At 44.9% G+C, this 20,867-nt stretch overlaps 1 protein-coding gene across 2 annotated transcripts; it reads right to left on the minus strand.

The window, feature by feature from the left end:
- Nucleotides 1–16,159: 16,159 nt before the first annotated feature.
- On the minus strand, nucleotides 16,160–19,365 carry cited4b (Cbp/p300 interacting transactivator with ED-rich tail 4b). Of its 2 annotated transcripts, none has more exons than XM_014169254.3 (2): nucleotides 19,168–19,365; nucleotides 16,160–18,220 (listed from the first exon to the last, which is right to left on the minus strand). In XM_014169254.3, the coding sequence occupies exon 2, from the start codon at nucleotides 18,213–18,215 to the stop codon at nucleotides 17,466–17,468; it is 750 nt and encodes a 249-aa protein (XP_014024729.1). In that variant the 5' UTR covers nucleotides 18,216–18,220; nucleotides 19,168–19,365; the 3' UTR covers nucleotides 16,160–17,465. The 2 variants fall into 2 exon arrangements, with proteins under 2 accessions (XP_014024729.1, XP_014024723.1); XM_014169248.3 differs by having other exon boundaries at nucleotides 16,160–18,224; nucleotides 19,168–19,363.
- Nucleotides 19,366–20,867: the final 1,502 nt, after the last annotated feature.

Raw genomic sequence — 20,867 nt, forward strand, 5'->3', positions numbered from 1 at the left:
GTGGATTTGGTTTTGAATGGCTTGTGGTAACTCAAAGGAACGCTTAGCAAAAGCATCAGGCATTTCAATCTCTGTGTCTATCATGTCTCCGGGAAGTTGGTATAGAGCGTGGTCGTCTATGTGGATAATCGCCCCCTCTGGTACCTTAACAAAAACAGTCTGGTTGGGGAAGTTCAATTGTTTGGTTGAGTCATGGCATTCGTAAGTCATAGTGGCAGACGCGAACGGTGTGTTAACCAACCCTCGATTCCCTACCACCTTGTGTGGTGGTGGCCCCATCCCTTGCGGTTAGTTTGGCTCTACAGCGTTCTTCGCTGGTGATAGGTTTAAGACCACAAAGACGCTCAGTGTTATCCCGATGAACGGTTTGCTAGGACAGAGGTAGTGGACGTCTTTGGTTAGAGTACACATTAACAGGTTAGGGGTGAGATAGAAATCTGGATTGTTTTCCTGAAAAGCTACGACTGGGGGTGTGGCGATTTTCACATGGGTACTGTCGCGCCAAAATCCTACATTTAGAACCGTTTTCAATCTATAGATATTCTCCAGTTCAACAACCGGCAGCGTCAGTAAAAATCCCACTTCATTACGATCAACATCAATGTGTATTGGGATTGCCGACCCCAGACTATAGGCCAAATGTGACTGTATCGACCTTATCGTGGTTGTAGTAGCTGAGGTCAATATGTCGTGCACCATTGAGAGGGGCACTATATGTGAGGGGATTCTATTCATGGCCAAGTGGTCCACAGAAGAGCTAACTTCACAGAGAAAATCTTCCAATAACAATCGAACCAATTGGACATGGGCATAGTCATGGTTCATGACCTCTACTAGCTTTCCTACAGACGGGAGGGTTTTGTTCAGGAGAGTAGCATGTGTGTTTACCACCAGAATAGTGTCCTGGAGAGACTTTCCCACATGTTGCAACCTGAGTGCCTGTGCTTTCATCTGTTGCTGGATAAGTGGCATCTCTTCAGTAATCTCCCAAACATTTTTCTTGACTGTGGCTAGACTGACTGCGTTGACGGCAGTGGTACCCAGGGCAAATAGTGACCCTACGGTTGCACCTATCGAGAGTAGAGGCCCGACGAATCGTTTTTCTTGCCTGAGCTCTGCTAGTTCTGACTGGGTGACTGTGAACTTTTGGAGTTGGGACAACATATGGGCAGTGTCTAGCTGTGTGCTTAGGGACAGACGTTCCGCAATGGTAGAGCGTGGCACGAAATACAAATACCTTAAAAGTGCTATAACTTCCATTTCTCAAACATATGACTATTTTACACCATTTTAATGACAAGACTCTCATTAATCTAACCACATTGTCCGATTTCAAAAAGGCTTTACAGCGAAAGCAAAACATTAGATTATGTCAGGAGAGTACCCTGCCAAAAATAAATCACACAGCCATTTTCAAAGCAAGCATATATGTCACAAAAACCAAAACCACAGCTAAATGCAGCACTAACCTTTGATGATCTTCATCAGATGACACTCCTAGGACATTATGTTATACAATACATGCATGTTTTGTTCAATCAAGTTCATATTTATATCAAAAACCAGCTTTTTACATTAGCATGTGATGTTCAGAACTAGCTACCCACCGCAAACTTCCGGTGAATTTACTAAATTACTCACGATAAACGTTTACAAAAAACATAACAATTATTTTAAGAATTATAGATACAGAACTCCTTTATGCAATCGCGGTGTCAGATTCTAAAATAGCTTTTCGGCGAAAGCACATTTTGCAATATTCTGAGTAGATAGCTCGGCCATCACAGGCTAGCTAATTTGACACCCACCAAGTTTGGTGCTCACCAAACTAAGATTTACTATAGGAAAAATTGGATTACCTTCGCTGTTCTTCGTCAGAATGCACTCCCAGGACTTCTACTTAAACAACAAATGTTGTTTTGGTTCGAAATAATCCATAGTTATATCCAAATAGCTACGTTTTGTTCGTGCGTTCATGTCAGTATCCGAAGGGTAACGCATGGGCACATTTTGTGACAAAAAATGTCAAAATATTCCATTACTGTACTTCGAAGCATGTCAAACGCTGTTTAAAATCAATTTTTATGCTATTTTTCTCGTAAAATAGCGATAATATTCCAACCGGGCGACGTTATATTCATTCATAGACTGAAAGAAAAACATGGAGTCGTCTCGTGCATGCGCACTCCAGTGTCACAAAAACTCCTGCTTTTTTTCGCCCAGAGACTGCAGAGACGTCATTCCGCTTTCTGGCGCCTTCTGAAAATGTTTTGACAACAATTTTTCTGATTTTCCTATTTTGGATAGCACAGCGCAGGACAATATCAATAGTGACAACACGTATATCTTGTAGCTGGGAAGAGAAGAAAAGATGTTCGGTGCAATGTACTGATCTCCTAGAAGGGATAAGCTGAGGCTACTGAAGAATTTTCATAGTACCTCTGACTAGGTTTCTGTCTATTCGGTGCTGGCTAGCACCCCTTCCATTCCCATGGGGGTGTACAACTTGATTTGGTTCCTGTGGACCTACTTTAATGTGGTGTTTTGTCGACCTTTGCTGATTCTAATTTGATGAGCTACAGGTGACAGCTTCACCAGAATCTTATGTGGCCCCATCCAGTGGGGTAGGAACTTTGTCGCAACGCCTGTGGGTTTGGTGTATAGGTAGTACCACACCTTATCCCCGACCTTGAACACCTGGTGTGAGACCTTTTTGTCGTAATAGGTCTTGTCACCTTCTGCACTTCTCTCCAACTTTCCTTGAGCGTACGCAAAGGTAGTCTGGAGGTGGTTTCGCAACTCTGTCACGTATTGATGAGCCGTGTATGCGGTGGCTGCGGCGACATCTCCCGGTTGGTACAGAAGATGCAGTGGAAGTGTCATTTGTGTCACGCCCTGACCATAGAGAGCCTTTTTATTCTCTATTTTGGTTAGGTCTGGGTGTGACTAGGGTGGGTGATCTAGTGTGTTTATTTCTATGTTGGCCTGCTATGGTTCCTAATCAGAGGCAGCTGTTTATCGTTGTCTCTGATTGGGGATCATATTTAGGCAGCCATTTCCCCACTGGTCTTTGTGGGATCTTATTTTGAGTTAGTGTATGCTATACCTCTTATGTTACGGTTCGTTGTTTGTTTCCTTTTTGTTTTGTAAGTTTCACAAAAATAAAGATGTGGAACTCAGAGCACGCTGCGCCTTGGTCCGTCTCTCCACACAACCGTGACAGAAGATCCCACTACAACAGGACCAAGCAGTGTGCCCAGGAGGAGATGGCCTCCTGACTTACGAGGAGATCGAGGAGAGAATATCCTGGACTTGGGAGGAAAGCTTGGCAAGATACGAAAGCCTGCCGGCGAAGCAGACGCAAGGAGAGAAGGGAGGACAGCGACTACGCCGGGGTTCGCGGCCACAAAGACAGCCCAAAAGAAAACCCAATTTTTGGGGGAGTGGGGGGGGCACACGGGGTGGTCGGCGGAGCCGAGGAATGAGCCACAGACCGTCAGGGAGTCGGAGGAGGAACTTGATGAAAGATTCCGGAGAGAGGTGGTGGCGATGAGAGAGCTGCAGCGTGGGCGTGCTGAAGAGCGTGACACCAGTCTGGTGTCATCTGCACCGGTTTCACGCATCTGGCCTCCAGTGCGCCTCCACAGCCCAGTACGTCCTGTGCCAGCTCCCCGCCCTCGCCGTGCGTAGTTTGTCATCTGTCCGGGACAATTTGTGCCGGCTCTATGCACCAGACCTCCAGTATGCCTCCACAGTCCGGTACGTCCTGTGCCTGGTCCCCGCACTCGCCCTGAAGAGCGTGTCACCAGTCCGGTGCAACCTGTGCCGGCTCCATGCATCAGGCCTCCAGTGTGCCTCCCCAGTCCGGTACGTCCTGTGCCTGCTCCTCGCACTCACCCTGAAGTGCGTCCCCCTCAGTCCCGAGCCTCCGGCGACGGTCCCCAGTCCAGAGCTACCGACGAGGGTCCACAGTCCGGAACCTCCTGCGACGGTCCACAGTCCGGAACCTCCTGCGACGGTCAACGTTCCGGAACCTCCTGCGACGGTCAACATTCCGGAACCTCCTGCGACGGTCAACGTTCCGGAACCTCCTGCGACGGTCAACGTTCCGGAACCTCCTGCGACGGTCAACGTTCCGGAGCCTCCAACGGGGGTCAATGGTGTGGAGCTTCCAGGCAAGGCGTACAGTCCCACGCCAGGGCAGGAGCCTCCCAGGAGCCTCTCAAAGTGGGTTCCTCTGTCGCTGTCCATGGTTTCTCCTGGCAGGCCGAAACAACTGAAAACGTGGTTGAGCAAAAGAACGGCCGTGGTTTCCGCTGTGTCATTGGTTGGGGGCAGGCACTCCACCCACTTTGTGATTGCCCAAGTCACTGTGAGGGGATACTTGTTGCCTTTGGCCGACCTGGCAACTGGGCCGACCCAGTCGATCTATATCGAGCTCCAGGGGTAAGACACACCCTTGTGTTTTAGGAACCACCCACCATCATGTGGCGTCGGTTTCTGAAACATAAACCAGTAGGTCATCTACAAGTGTGAGGTGCTGTTTAGTTGCGTACAGCGAACACAGGTCGTGTGAAGCAGCCAAAGCCAGTTCGGACACTGGGTGATTGACAGGATCAGACAGGAAAGCTATCAAAGTGGCAAGGGACTCATCTTGGTGTTGCATTGCTACCAGGTCACCATTCATGAATGAATGAGTTAGCAACACATTATGTTCATGCGAAGATGTTTCCCGCGGTGCTACATGGCTACGCGTTACTTCAGATACCATGTGATTTTTGCGTGTCGAGCATCGAACACCCAAGGGGTGCCGTGAATTGCACCAGATTTCGCCATGCTGTTGACATGGTCATTGCCAAATCTGTCACGACCAGGTGATTTGGAGTGTCCCTTGACTTTCTTCCAATACACCTGTATGCCATATTTGGTGATGAGGTCTTCGCAAGTTAGAATGAACTCTTTGTTTTTCACTTCTTTGCCACTTGAAGTAGTCATGTGCTTTTGTTTCCATAACGGTAAGTGGCGTAAGAAGGTGAGTCTGGCGTAGTCTGAGTCGGTGCAGATTGCAAGTTCTGACAAGTCGTGTTTCACTGCCGTTTACAGTGTGATAAGCACACCCGCCACTTCTGCGAACTGGCTGGTCTTGTTTCCTAGCTGAAATTGAAGTGGTTTGCATGGAATGTCATTGTGCCATACCAATCTCACACCAGCTTGCAAGTGGTCTAGATGGCGGTAAGAACAGCCATTCACAAATGCCATCGGCATGCCAAGACACACGTTCTCTTCAAAGTAGTGATGGTTTGAAGGCAATGGCGGAGCTACGTTACACGGGGGTGTTGCGAAGTCAGTTTCACTTGCAAAGCCCTGCACAAAGGCAGGTTTTTCGGTTTTGCGTAGTTGACTACTACATCATGGCTCTGCAGTGTCATCAGCCAAGCTGCTATTCTGCTGTTGTGTTCAGCACCCTCACGGATTTGTTGGCTTTTCAGAAAAGTCACAGGCTGGTGATGTTTCTATGATCACCATTTGTCCGCCGACATAACTGGTGAAGTGGTTGACCGCCCAGACTGTCGACAGCAGCGCTTTTTCACATTCTGAGTACTTGTGTTCAGCAGGGTTGAGTGTTTTCGCTCGCGTAAGCAACCACACATTTGTCTTTGTCATATTTTTCGTACAACCCAGCACTAAGGCAGTGCTCTGAGAAACTGACTTCCAAAAATAACATCTTGTCTTTGTTGGGGTACACCAGGCAGGGTACCTCGCAAAGCAGGTTTTTTCAAGGAAGCCACAGCTTCGTCGTGAGTGACATCCCAAACTAATGGGGTGTCTTTGTGAAGAAGACAGGTCAAAGGCTTTGACAAGTCGACATAGTTTTTGATGAATTGAATCGAGTAATTACATACTCCCAAGAAACTACGCATCTCATGAAGGTTTGTAGGTGTTTTGATGTTGTGGACTGCTTGGATTCTGTTAGACTGTGGCAGGATTCCCTCAGCACCCACCAGAAGCCCAACGTAGTTTACCTTGGTCCTGCACCATTGCCCTTCATGATGGCCAAACTTCATGATGGCCCCTGCCGTCCCGAGTTGGGTAAGAATGTGGTCCATCTCGTTGATGGAAGGAGTAATCAATCAATGTTTCTAGCTGAGTGTGCCTATGAATTAAAATATCTGCATGAGTCAGATTATGTACCAGGAGGTAAGTGGATCTAGCATTTAGTTCCAATAGCGGGTTGCCATTGATAGCCCCAAGTCAAATAGTCACGGAGAGGGTTGGAAGAACGCAGTGGTGCCTTCCATCCGGTAGCCGGGCGTCAGTTTCAGTCTTACAGAAACCTTTGTGGTTCTTGCCGGAATCACCATGGTGGATTCAGTTATCACCTTGCAAGCTTCAGGAATAGGCTGCCCAGATGCCATTCGCACCGGGTCGAAAGACAAGGCATGTTGGTCTGGCTGCACCAAAGACCAAAGAACTTGGTGTATGGTATCAAGTTTAACACCCAATCTTACCAAAATGTCCGCTCCCACATAGACTGTATGTGGGAGGTCGGCGACAGCCAGTTGGTAGTGAGATACTTCCTTGGTTCCAATGCAGATTGATAGCGCACACACCCCTATAGCGGTGAGTGTTGTCTGGGGAGTCGTTCCCAGTGGAAATCTGAACGTTTTCAGGAAAAAGGGGATGGCAGTTAGCCGTTTTTGAAATTGCGTTGAACATTTTCAAACTGATTGCGGATTTTTCCGCAAGTTGAACTTGTCACCTTGTCATTTGCCACCAATGGCGGACTCGTGACCAAGTTCACCAGGGTTGCATCAGTTGCTGACGTCGAACCCACATCGTTGCTCAATGTATGGCGTGTAGCCTTGGAAGAATGCTGTGAAGTCAACGGAGTTGGCATAGTTATTTGTGACCAGATTTGGTTACTTTTCCAATCCATTTGGGGTACCAAACGGTCAATTACACCTTCCCAATCAGCATCCTTTCAGTGTCAATGCTAGTCACGTACACAGGGCGGATCAGTGACACGCTTTCGAAGTTGAGTTTAAGCAGGAAACGCTTGGTTAGGGGCGCGGTAGCTTGAGTGAAACTGAAGATTCGTATCGCAACATTCCGTTTTCAACCAACGTTTTGCTGGGTCCACTGTCCTTTTTAGTTCACCCAGCAAAGTTTCAGATATGAGGGAAATTGTTGAACCCGAATCTATCAGAGCATCACAGGTCAAACAGTCCTCCAAGACTGCGCTAATGTATAGCCTGTTCGAGTTGGTTTTTCTCGTCATATCCCCAACAAAGTGGAGTGGGTTGGAAGAATGGAGCAGTTTGTTATCTGTGTCGATTTTCAAGACAGATAACCCACCTTCGTGACCCAGTGTGTCCTCTATCACAATGGGAGAGGAATCATTTGTTGCAACGCTGCTTACCTTGTGCATCTCCACATCCGTATCAAAGTCTGTAGGCAAACCCTGCGGGCTTGTGTCTAGAACGAGCGGTCCCTGGACAGGGATTTGAGTGAGGGCGGGGGTAATGTGAATGTTATATGTTTCAAATTTGTGACCCAGAAACTGTGAAATAATTCTAGTACAGCATGACGGGAGACACCGTTTCTGGGTCATGAATTTGAAACATATTTTTCAGCACTTTTTCATGAACATGTCCGGAAAAAAAATTCAGGCCCTAACCTACATTGTTCTGACATGCCAGAGGCTGTTGACCTGTTAGGTTGGGGACGTTCATCATAGCTTCATTGTTACTGCGGTGGTTATCGGTGAGGTGGTTACTTGGAAGCCACCCCCTTTGTGCGTCATCTTTCACCGCACTTGTCCCTGATGCGGCACCTTCCAATTTGAGTGATGGAAAATCGAGCTGTCTGGGCTTTTAGCCCGGCTTGCTTTTGATGCTTCAAAAGCAGTGCTTGCAAGCTCTCGGAGTGTCGAGATCGACAAACCAACGTGGGCAGTAGGGCCCAAGTAGTTGATGAAGTTGGGAGACATGTTTGACAGAAACAGTTTGAATCCTAATAGGTCTACTATTGCTGTTTAAGTGAGCATGACAAAGTAAGCTGAACGAAGCCTATGATAGTAGGCTTGTGGGTGTTCATTTCGAGCTTGTTTGATATTGTTAGCTAATGAGCTGTTGTGTTTGCGAGTCGCAGAACCACTGAATTCTATTTTCAAAACCTTGGCAAGTTTAGCGTAGTCATTTTGCACGTGTTGCTCTTGTAGACGGATGAACCTTGTCACGTGTCTGTTGGATGTTCGCTTCAACAGGTAGAGCCTGTTGGCATTCGTAGCGTTTGGTTAGCCATCCTCTATGTCTGCTAAGAATGTTGTTTGGCTTTCCTGGAACGGGGTCAAAGTGGTGGAAGTTTTTGACGATTTTGTCAAGGCGATCACCACCAAGTGCGCAGGGAGCATTGGCACCCTCACGTGGGGAATTGTGGGCCGAAAGGCCAAGAGGAAAAGTCAAGCTGTGGTTGTGTTGGCAGGGAGGTGCCATGTCACTGTGGGCCGAATGGCCAAGAGGAAAATGCTGAAATCCCCTGTCGTCTACATTCCCTCGTTCCCTGAGCTCCGGATGTGAGCTAGGTTGCTTGATTCGGTCGTCCCGTGATAGCTGTTCTGGAGTTCCTCCAGATGATACCTAAGGGTGGTATTCTGCTGCATCGCTATAGGGCGTTGTGCGTATGGCCCAGTACATCACTGGGGCCAAGGTTACTGACATCCAGGACCTACAGTACCAGTCAAAAGTTTGGACACGCCTACTCATTCAAGGGTTTTTCTTTATTTTTACTATTTTCTACATTGTAGAATAATAGTGAAGACATCAACTATGAAATAACACATATGGAATCATGTGGTAACCAAAAAAGTGTTAAACAAATCAAAATATAATCTTCAAAGTAGCCATCTGGATGACAGCTTTGCACACTCTTGGCATTCTCTCAACCAGCTTCATGAGGTAGTCACCTAGAATGCATTTCAATTAACAGGTGTGCCTTGTTAAAAGTTAATTTGTGGAATTTCTTTCCTTTATAATGCGTTTGAGCCAATCAGTTGTGTTGTGACAAGGTAGGGGTGGTATACAGTAGATAGCCCTATTTGGTAAAAAAACAAGTCCATATTACAGCAAGAACAACTCAAATAAGTAAAGACAAACGACAGTCCATCATTACTTCAAGACATGAAGGTCAGTCAATCCAGGAATATTTCAAGAACTTTTAAAGTTTCTTCAAGTGCAGTCGCAAAAACCATCAAGCTCTATGATGAAACTGGCTCTCATGAGGACCGCCACAGGAAAGGAAGAACCAGAGTTACCTCTGCTGCAGAGAATACATTCATTAGAGTTAACTGCACCTCAGATTGCAGCCCAAATAAATGCTTCACAGAGTTCAAGTAACAGACACATCTCAACATCAACTGTTCAGACAAGACTGCGAGAATCAGGCCGTCATGGTCAAATTGCTGCAAAGAAACCACTACTAAAGAAGAAGGAGATACCTGATTGGGCCAAGAAACACGAGCAATGGACATTAGACTGGTGGAAATCTGTCCTTTGGTCTGATGAGTCCAAATTTGAGAGGTGTGATGGTGTTGGGGTGCTTTGCTGGTGACAGTCTCTGTGATTTATTTAGAATTCAAGGCACACTTAACCAGCATGGCTACCACAGCATTCTGCAGTGATACGCTATCCCATCTGGTTTGCGCTTAGTGGGACTATAATTTATTTTTCAACAGGACAATGACCCAACACACCTCCAAGCTGTGTAAGGGCTATTTGACTAAGAAGGAGAGTGATGGAGTACTGCATCAGATGACCTGGCCTCTACAATCACCCAACCTCAACCCAATTGAGATGGTTTGGGATGAGTTGGACCACAGAGTGAAGGAAAATCATCCAACAAGTGCTCAGCATATGTGGGAACTCCTTCAAGACTGTTGGAAAATCATTCCAGGTGAAGCTGGTTGAGATAATTCCAAGAGTATGCAATGCTGTCATCAAGGCAAAGGGTGGCTACTTTGAAGAATCTCACACTTTTTTGGTTACTACATGATTCCATATGTGTTATTTCATAGTTTTGATGTCTTCACTATTATTCCACAATGTAGAAAATAGTAACAATTAAGAAAGACCCTTGAATGAGTAGATGTGTCCAAACTTTTGACTGGTACTGTATATTCTAGGCGGTGTCAGAGGAAGGCCCAAAAAATGGTCAAAGACTCCAGTCGCCCAAGTCATAAACTGTTTCTGCTTCTGCACGGCAAGCAGTACCGGAGTGCCAAGTCTAGGACCAAAAGGCTCCTTAACATCTTCTACCCCCAAGCCATAAGACGACTGAACAATTAATCACATTGACATGTACCCCCGCACATTGATTTCGTTTTTTTACTTTAGTTTATTTAGTAAATATTTTCTTAACTCTATTTCTTGATTAAGGGCTTGTAATTATTTCACAGTAAGGTCTACACCTGTTGTATTTGGAGCATGTGACAAATACAATTTGATTTGATTTGATTTGATCCCTTAAAATGAGTGGATTTGGCTATTTCAGCCACACCCGTTGCTGACAGGTGTATAAAGTCGAGCACACAGCCATGCAATCTCCATAGACAACATTGGCAGTAGAATAGCCTTACTGAAGAGCTCAGTGACTTTCAACATGGCACCGTCTTAGGATGCCACCTTTCCAACAAGTCAGTTCTTAGAATTTCTGCCCTGGTCAACTGTAAGTGTTGTTATTGCGAAGTGGAAATGTCTAGGAGGAACAACAGCTCAGCTGCGAAGTGGTAGGCTACACAAGCTCACAGAACGGGACCGCCAAGTGCTGAAGCGAGTAACAATCGTCTGTCCTCGGTTGCAACACTCACTACCGAGTTACAAACTGCCTCTGGAAGCAACATTAGCACAATAACTGTTTGTCTGGAGCTTAATGAAATGGGTTTCCATGGCCGAGGAGCCACACACATGCCTAAGATCACCATGTGCAATGCCAGGCGTCGGCTGGAGTGGTGTAAAGATCGTCGCCATTGGACTCTGGAACAGTGGAAAAGTATTCTCTGGAGTGATGAATCACGCTCCACTACTTGGCAGTCCGATGGACGAATCTGGGTTTGTCGAGATGCCAGGAGAACGCTACCTGCCCGAATGCATAGTGCCAACTCTAAAGTTTGGTGGAGGAATAAGCCCCTTAGTTCCAGTGAAGGGAAATCTTAATGCTACAGCATACAATGACATTCTAGACAATTCTGTGCTTTCAACTTTGTGGCAACAGTTTGGGGACATCCCTTTCCTGTTTCAGCATGACAATGCACACAAATGTACACAAAGCACGGTGCATACATAAATGCTTTGTCGAGATTGGTGTGGAATAACTTGAATTCCTTGCACAGAGCCCTGACCTCAACACCATCAAACACCTTTGGGATGAATTCAAACACTGACTGCGAGTCAGGCCTAATCGCTCAACATCAGTGCTCGACCTCACTGCTCTTGTGGCTGAATGGAAGTAAGTCCCCGCAGCAATATTCCAACATCTAGTGGAAAGCCTTCCCAGAAGAGTGAAGGCTGTTATAGCAGCAAAGGGGGGACCACCTCCATATTAATACCCATGATTTTGGAATGAGATGTTCGACGAGCAGATGTCCACATAATTTTGGTCATGTAGTGTATCATACAAATTGTAATTCGTAACATTTCATACGAAATGGATGGTGGACATTCAAAAAGTAATACATACCATACCAAACGTAACATATCATACTAATAGTTCTGGATTTTTGTTTACTATGTTACGTTTACCCCTAAGTCCAGGTTGAGGGCAGTGGTTCTAGCCAGGTGCTGTAGCGAGACAGGTGTGAACACAGCCAGAGGTTGACCAAAGGGATAAAGTGTTCAGGCCACCTCTTACCTCTCTGGTGTACCCGAATTCCCGAATTCCCAGAATGCTTTCGCTGTCAGCAGAATGGATGTGCTGTAGGGTCCTTCTCTAATTGCCTCAGGTCTTGGTATGCATGCTGAATGGAGAGCAGCCCTCTCCTTGGTCTCCTGCGACCTTGTTTGTGAGACGATCGTAGCTGAAAAGCCCCGTCTCAGCACCCCCCGGTCTCTGCAGATGGTGCCGGCTAATGTCAGGAAATGTTGCAGCAATGGTTGCAGGAACGTGGCTGATCGGTCACATGTCAGCAAGGGTATTATCTCTCAAGGGGAAAAGAAAATCTCTCACACACACATACAAACACGCTCACATGGCTTCCTCAGTCAGTGTAAACATTGCTGTAAAAGTATAGAAACATGAACAAGAATACTGCGTGGAGCGTGATGGGGTGGATTTCAAAGCATGAGCATTGCAAGTAATGGGCTCCCTGCCATGCAGGACCTCTATACCAGGCGGTGTCAGAAGAAGGCCGTAAAAATTGTCAGACTCCAGCCACCCAAGTCATAGAATGTTCTCTCTGCTTCCGCCTGGCAAGCGGCACCAATGTACCAAGTCTAGAACCAATAGGACCCTGAACAGCTTCTACCCCCAAGCCATAAGACTTCTATGTAGTTAGTTACAGTAAATAGTTAACCAATAGCTACCCGGACTATCTGCATTGACCCTTTTTGCACTCTTTTGACTCATCACATTCGGAAAAGTATTCAGACCCCATGACTTTTTCACGCATTTTGTTACGTTAGCCTTATTCTAAAATTGATTTTTTTGATTCACTATGGAGTAGTGTGTGTAGATTGATGAAAAATGTATTTAATACATTTTAGAATAAGCCGGTAATGTAACAAAATGTGGAAAAACGGAAGGTTTCTCAATACTTTTCCGAATGCACTGTATGCTGCTGTTACTGCTTATTATGTATCCTTTTGCCTATTCACTTTATTGCTACCTATGTGTACATATCTACCTCAATTACCTTGTAACCCTGCTCATAGACTCGGTATTGGTACCCCGTGTATATAGCCAAGTTATCACTACTCATTGTGTATTTATTCCTCATGTTATTATTGTTCTATTATGTAACACAAAAAATCTCTGCATTGTTGGGAAGTGTCCGTAAATAACATTTTACATTTACGTCATTTAGCAGACGCTCTTATCCAGAGCGACTTACAAGCATTTCACTAGAAGTCTACACCTGTTCGTAAGAAGCATGTGACAAATACAATTTCATTTGATGTCCTCTGAATTATCTCACACCAGTGAAGCTGCAGTTTGTTTATTTACCTTGTAGATGGAGATAGGTAAAGTCAGATTTAGGTCCTAAAACAACCCTAAAACAACCATTCTCTGCAAATAGTCAGAATGCAGGCATGCGGGATAATGCAATCTCCCACATTCAACCAGGCTTTCAGGAACCTGCCCCTTGCTATCAATAAATAACTCAGCAGCTGATCCTGTTTGTTCTGTCCTATTTCCCGTGAGGCTTCTACTTAGTCATCAAATAATCAACTAAACTACAAACTTTAGGGTCAACTTTTTTCTGAATAATATAGTGATTATATAGTCATATAGTAACAATGGGCACTAGTCCCACAACTAATTTATGTTTGGATAGTGTTATGTAAGAATGTAATGTAGAACATTGTAGTACAACGGTCCAATCACTACTACATCATTGAAATCCCTGAATAGGATATTTTAGTGGGACAGAGAGAAGCTTACTCAATGTCATATTTACAAAGGGAATAGCCTACAGAATGAGATGCAACTGCAAATAAGGGCGTATAGACGAGAGCCAATGCAATGATTTCAAAAATATGACAAAAAACTTTTTGCACAGAATTGCTAGCACTTTATGAGACAGATAATTCATAGCAAAATACTATCCAGTTAGCATGTTTGATCAGCCTGCAGGCCTGGACAGCTTGCTTTATCAGAGAGGGGTTGGGGGTGGGGACCACAGCCCATGCGTGACTAGGAATGGCCACTGTGCCCTCATTGGTGCAGGGCCCTGAGATTACACTGAGCTCATGGGAAGCCTCGACACCAGCTGTAGTACCTGGAAATAGAACGCTTGGGCCTGTTCAGGAGGTAGACATGTAAAGTGTATATAGAATTGACTACCATGTGTAACAGAGAATGAGAGGAATATTAACATTATGCAATATATTTCCAGATGCAACAATCTGATCTCTCAGCCCCAGTGTGGGGGTGCTGAAGCTAGGAGCTGTTCAAGATAGGCTTGTGTAGAATGGACCAGGTGTAACAAAGAATGAGAAGAATATTGACACTTTGGAATATATTTCTAGATGTAACAATCTGATATTTCAGCCATAGTGATCTTTCAGCCCCAGTGTGGGGGTGCTGAAGCTAGGAGCTGTTAGAGATACAAATGGATAGGCTTGTGTAGAATGGACCATGTTTAACAGAGAATGAGAGGAATATTAGCACTATACTTGTTTCCATACGCAACAGTGTGATCCGTCTGCCCAAGTGAGGGTGCTGAACATTGTTTAGGGGTGGTCTTTGTCAGGAATCCTAGGGCCTCTTAGGGGTAAATCCCACAGAGAAATCCCCATGCACCAAAAAGTCTGTCCACTTAATTTCAAGAAGTAGATTTTAATGTAACTTTTTTTCACATTGGAGAATTTCCTTGGTGTTTATATGCAGAATTTTGTTTCTATTGGTCTTTCTCTCCATGTGGGTTTTGAGCTTTGACATAAGAGAAAACAGCAAGCCGACACAAGAAGAAGACAAGTTGCGTAGCTAGCAGTTGTTGTGGGTGGGCTGCCTTGTCTGAGAGAAAGAGAAAAACAGAAACAGACTGGCTAACTGTAAACGTCTTCCAGTCACACCCCGATTAACCTATGTCTAGACTGGCCCCTCTGTAGGTAACAAACATAACAAGGGATTGAGTGAGCAAACAGGGGCATTTGGGACAGAATCCCATTTAACTCTGGATGAACAATGCTTAAGAAACCATCAATGCAGTGTTTTCAGATAGTGTGTGGAGCCAGTGTTTTGCCAGTTAGTCCTCCTGCCTCAGCACAACCTGCACTGTCCTGGCAGTTTCCAGGAAGACCCTGTAGACTGGGCAGGGACCCTGCAACCATTACTATGGATGGTGCCATGAGGGGCAGCACAATTGTAGCTTATGCCCCAGCCTTTCTCATGACAACCCAAGTAAAACCCACATGCCCTTGGCTGAATCTAGAGTTGTTGTGTTTGGCAAACACAAATGTAAGTTACATTAAGATCAAGTGAGTTTCATTTAGAGCAAGCCACCAGTTGATTCCATGTTTCAATTTGACAGTAAGGGCTGACTTGTTCTACACAATTGAACTACTGAAAATAGATATCTCTTTTAGAATGAGTTAGACAAAAACGAGGACTTGTTACTCATCAAGTTGCAAAAAAATATCTTAAACTGGCAATATGTAACTTTTTGGGCAACCTGACCAAATGCACATATACATGTGAGTTATAGATTATCATTCTACTGGAAAGCAAGTCTAAGAAGCAGTATATCTGCTCTTTGTGCGCTTCCCGTTCTTCCCGTTTAGTTTTTGCGTCTTTTACTTTCAGTTTTGTACACCATCTTCAAACAGCTGAAACAATATTTTTGGTTATATAAAATATATTTCACAGCAGCTTTGATGGTACAATGACACTACACTATACTAGCTTATTTTGTCACTAACTGAAATTAGGCCAACTATGAGTTTTAGCAACCAGGAAATGGCAGAGCGATTTCTGCATAACGCACCTTTAACTGTTAGATGTGGAGGTGATATTCCCATAACATGACATCAATCAAGCATTCCATGCTCTGAGGCAAAAAGCAAATTCCAACCCCATAGAATACTAAGAAACTCATTAGAATTGATATCAGGTGGCTATAACATTGCAAAAGGCATGGGATATATATACAGATTTTCTTTAAGGAAGCCATGCTTGTATATTTCATTTGTTTTTGGCACAAACCTATATTCATTTTGCTTCCCCAACCACCCATTAAGTGCATTCTCTGTCACTAAAGGTGTGCCATACTTCTCTTTGCCCGTGGGGTAGTAATTTACATGGGATGAATTCAGTTAAACCCCCATCAAGTTAAGCGTAGATTAACCCTGGCTCGCTCCACCTCCCCCGCCATACACATGCCTAGATCTCACCTACTTTTTTACCCAGCAACAGATATGAGTTATGGTAACTTCTAGGAACCAGGAAATTCATTCCTCAATCGATTTTTATTAATGGAGTCAGGATGATCAGGAATGCAATGACTAAAACCACAATGTGGGTCCTTCTCCATATCAAAGGTCAAGAATTCAGCTTAGAAATGCAGCTTTTTGGTGGATAGCAGTGCACCTTTGAGTTTGATTTTAACACACCAGTCATAATTTTCCATTACAGGATTGAAGGCAATTTGCTGCTTACAGCAGTAAATGTCTCAGTCATCATAAGACTGTGCATACCTTGAAGGAAATAAAGATATTCCTAAGAAACAGGGACACCTTTGAGATAAATGAATTCAGTATTAAGTTATTTAATATCCTGGACCCTGCAGGCTGGAAAGCCCTGAAGTGGCATATTCCCTTTAGCCCCCAGGTTACCTTTAATGCTCTCCTCTGCTGAGGGAGTTGTGCAATGAATGTAAAAGCAGGCCACACTTATATCCAGGCCATTTTTATTGATCCTCAAAACCCCTTTATCCCCCCCCCCCCCCCCGTCTTGACCGCAAAGGGAAGAAAAAAAAACACAAATAAAGTAAAGAAATTAATAATAAATTGGCATAATTAAGGCAGTTCTACATCTTACATAGACTTTCCTGTAGTAACACAGATTTATACAGTACAAGCAGTAGGTTTGGGAACATCGCAGCTAAAAGCAATACTTGCCAAAAGTGAGCTATTCAATTATGATGGACTTCCATTTAAATCCATAAAATTACATTCTACTTGTACTGCAATCTCCATTCTTGGAGAGAAATCCAAGCTCTTGGAAGATCAAAAATGAATTTGAGGGGTTTACTTCCCCTGATCTTACCCAAAACACCAAAAGCACCTGATCCTCTCTCTGGAAGATCTGTCGGTCTCTGGTTTGTTCTATATTAATTTCTCTGAGAGAGTAATAAATAAATACATCTTACTACTAAACTGCCATTGAGTCCAAGGTAGGAGGCAAGTGTCTTAACATTGTTCAGAGTCGTTTCTCAAATTTAGCAGTTTTGTTTACATTCATCTCTGGAGGGAAGAGATGCGGGAGGACGATGTCCCTATACAGGTGAGCTGCGACCCAACACAGAACCACACCTCTGGTCACTTCACAAATGACACCATAGCACTGTGGTTATCCAGACCAGCGTCTCTCGCTCACTCTTCTCTGCCTTTCACGGCGAACTAGCACAGTTACAGTGAAAGGCACAACACAAAAAGCGGAGTTGTCTCCAGTGGGCAACACTCTACTCAAGACTTTCCAATCTCTCCACCCTTCCAGGCCCTTTCACAGCATCATTGACTCAGGTCCTCTCTCACTCAGCAGCTGACGGTGCTGGGCAGCTGTTTGCTCACAAAGTCTGAGATGAAGTCAAACTCGTTCTGGCCCAGGAAGAGTTCGGGCAGCTCCTGAACGCGGTCCAGGCCCAGCTCCATGACCAGGGACGTCAAAACCTCCTCGTCAATCATGTCTGCGTCCATGCCATTCAAGGCCAGTGCTGGCCCGGCCATCTGCTGCATGTTAGCCAGCTGGGCCGGGCCAATGCGGTACTGGGCTGCCCCGTTGCCCATGTGGTTGCTGTTCATGGGCCCCAGTGGATGTCCGTGATACTGGGTGTTGAGTTTTTGCAGATGCATGCTGGCCATGAGCTGCTGGGACGTGAGACCACCATTCATATACTGCTGTTGTTGCTGCGGGTGCTGCTGGACCTGCTGTTGCTGGCTCATGTGATGGTGCTGGGGGTGGTGTTGCTGCTGGGCCTGCCCGTTGTTGTACATTATGTTACCAGACGTCATCTGGTGGTGGCCCATCTGAGCCCCGTTGAGCTGTCCGTTCACGGGCCCCACCATGCCCTGCCGCTGCCTCATGGCCACCTCCATAGTGGCCTGCTGCTGAGGTCCCCCGCCGTAGTGCATCATCTGGCCATTGGGCAGGGCTCGGATGCCAGGCTGAGGCACTACGTGCTGCTGGTGGCCTGCCTGCAGGCCTCCGTTCATGCCCATTCTGTAGCCGTGGAGGCCCCCACCCACAGAGCTGTGGTTCATGGGCATCATTAGATGATCCGCCATGGCTCCTGTCTTTGAGCATAGAGGAAACACAGTTAAAGCGATGCAGTTGATTTTCAACCCCTCATGTAGGTAGGTAGAAGTTCAATGAGCATGCAGTAGCCTACATTTGGCACGATTGAAACCAATTAGTGAATAGGTGACATGCCATGGACATATGACTTGGCTGCACTAGAGGAACCTGTCTGTTTGGATGCATAAAAGCAGTTTATGGCAGTTCATGTAGAAAAACGGGTTGATTTGGCAGAAGACAATTTATTTCGATATATTTCTCAAACATTATTACGCAATATTATTTCCTGGAAGAATGTAGCCAACAATGTCCTAAACTGGCAGAGTGAAACCACAGGAGACGCGTCCTATTCAAGAACCGCTGGGTTTGTGCTCTTTTCGCTAACACTAGAAAGCCTTTCCATGTCTTCCTCAGTGTCACTGCAAATACTCCTTTGTGCCTTGCCGATTGAAACACAGGTAGGCTAACTATCAACCTTGTTACCTTTACAACTGGATATTCGATTGATTTAATAGATTATAAAATGCGTCTCGGTTAGTGATGATGCATTAACTATAATTTGGTTTATATTCCCTCCACAGTGCACATCAAACACAATGAAACCAGCTCGGTTATTTTATGCACGTTGCAACAAAGAGGCGATACATTGGCATTATGCATTCTCCAACAGCTGTAGCCTATATTATATGGTTGTTAACATTTAGGATTGCTTCCCAAATTCAATTCATAACATCCATAACGTCTACGACCGCCTCCCTTTGTTAATACACACCACTATTTTATTTCAGTCAAATATGTCTAGCCTACAATTGCATTGCCGATTAATTATTCCCATACTCCTAAAAACAACGAAAAGGCAAACAATGGATCAGCAACCCCAAGACCTTCACACAAACGCCAGACAGCGAATTCTACAATAAATGCATTAAAACAAACACGTACCCGTATCTACTCGGATTAAAGTTCAGGGATTTTGCTACTGCTACGTTTTATTTTAGTTTTGCACTGCAAAGCGAGGTGTCTTCAGATTACAGTATGTATTCCACAGGGTTACGCTTCATGCTCAAGCAGGGCCGATGCACAGATTGCCGCATCAGATCTTGAAACAACTGCCTATTTTCTGGGTCAACTCAGGGATTATACATCTAAAAAAAACTCTGGGGGAAGGCATGGGGGGAGGGAGAGGTGGAGCTACTGTTGCCTCTCCTTTGTTCCGATTGGTCTCTACTTAATATAGTTGTGCATGTGCATAGAAAAAAGGAGTGGCGTACTGTGACACACTAGCCAATTTGAATACCCCCTCTGTATTTTTTTAATAATCAAGGATTCTCCCATAGAGAATGACAGAGGCCAGTTTTAGTATGGGCAATGCCATTGAGGACGTCCATGCTTCTGCCATTTTAAAGTAGTCAACTTTTTATTTAACTAGGCAAGTCAGTTAAGAACAAATTCTTATTTACAATGACAGCCTACCCCAGCCAAACCAGTACTACATTGGGCCAATTGTGTGCCACCCTATGGGACTCCCAATCACGGCCAGATGTGATACAGCCTGGATTCGAACCAGGGATTGCAGTGACACCTCTTGCACTGAGATGCAGTGCCTAAGACTGCTGCACCACTCTGGAGCCTATCGCTATGGTTTCTCCCTTTCTTTGATGAATGTGGACAACAATGTGTTATAATAAAAATATCTTGTTGCTAAGATGTTGCTGGGTTTTGGTTTAACACACAAATACTATGTAATTCATAAGAGTTACAGTGGGAAATGTTTAATTATAATATATAGGTAGGTGGTGTGTGTGTCTATTTGTCTATACCTACTGGAGTGTGTGAGTGAGTGCATGAGTGTGTGTGTGTGTGTCTGTGTGTGTGTGTGTGTTTCATCTCGAAGATCACTGAGAGTCCATGTGACACACCAGTCTGCTGTGCATTGCCTGAGTGTGGACGGGGAGGGGCAGTGGAATGCCTGTGCTATTCTAGGCCACTGGCTGCAGTGGCTGTTGTGATAGTGTGCTCTGACTGCAGATGCACGTGCCTCAGATCTCCTTTCACCACAAGGACCCTAGCCTGCAATTGCAATTGAATGAAAACAACTTAGTATTTTGAGCAACCCATTGTGTAAAGCAGGTATTCCCAAACTGGGGTATGCGTACCCCTGGTTATGCCGTTGGAGGTACACCAAATGAAAATGATTCACGTAAAAAAATATATATTTTCGTAAAAAAAACAATTCTTCACATTTTCAAACAGTCCATTTATATTTTCCAAAGGGCTATACATTTGTGTAAGTTTTTTTTCTCGCCTAAGTAGCCTCGTTTCACTGCCAAAAATAAAATGAAACCATCTAGTGTTCAGCGAAATAACAACACAATGTCAAATACAGGTAGCCTAGTCAAATAATTAACATCCAATCACATTAACCGTTACTCTCTCGCGGGAATTCCACTAACGGTCTGTATGCAGCCAAACACAGATGCTGCTCATTCCGTTTGCTCAAAAATGTATAAATGGTTAAAAAAGTAGAGACACATACCAACTCTACTGGTAGTACTGCTACTACCGGCAGTAATACACCTGTACCTGTCGACGACACAAGTTGTTCTGCTTCCACGAGCACATCCAATGCTAGCATCAGTAAT

Source organism: Salmo salar, chromosome 02 (genome assembly GCF_965601325.2).
Source record: "Salmo salar chromosome 02, fSalSal1, whole genome shotgun sequence".
Taxonomy (NCBI): Eukaryota; Metazoa; Chordata; class Actinopteri; order Salmoniformes; family Salmonidae; genus Salmo; species Salmo salar.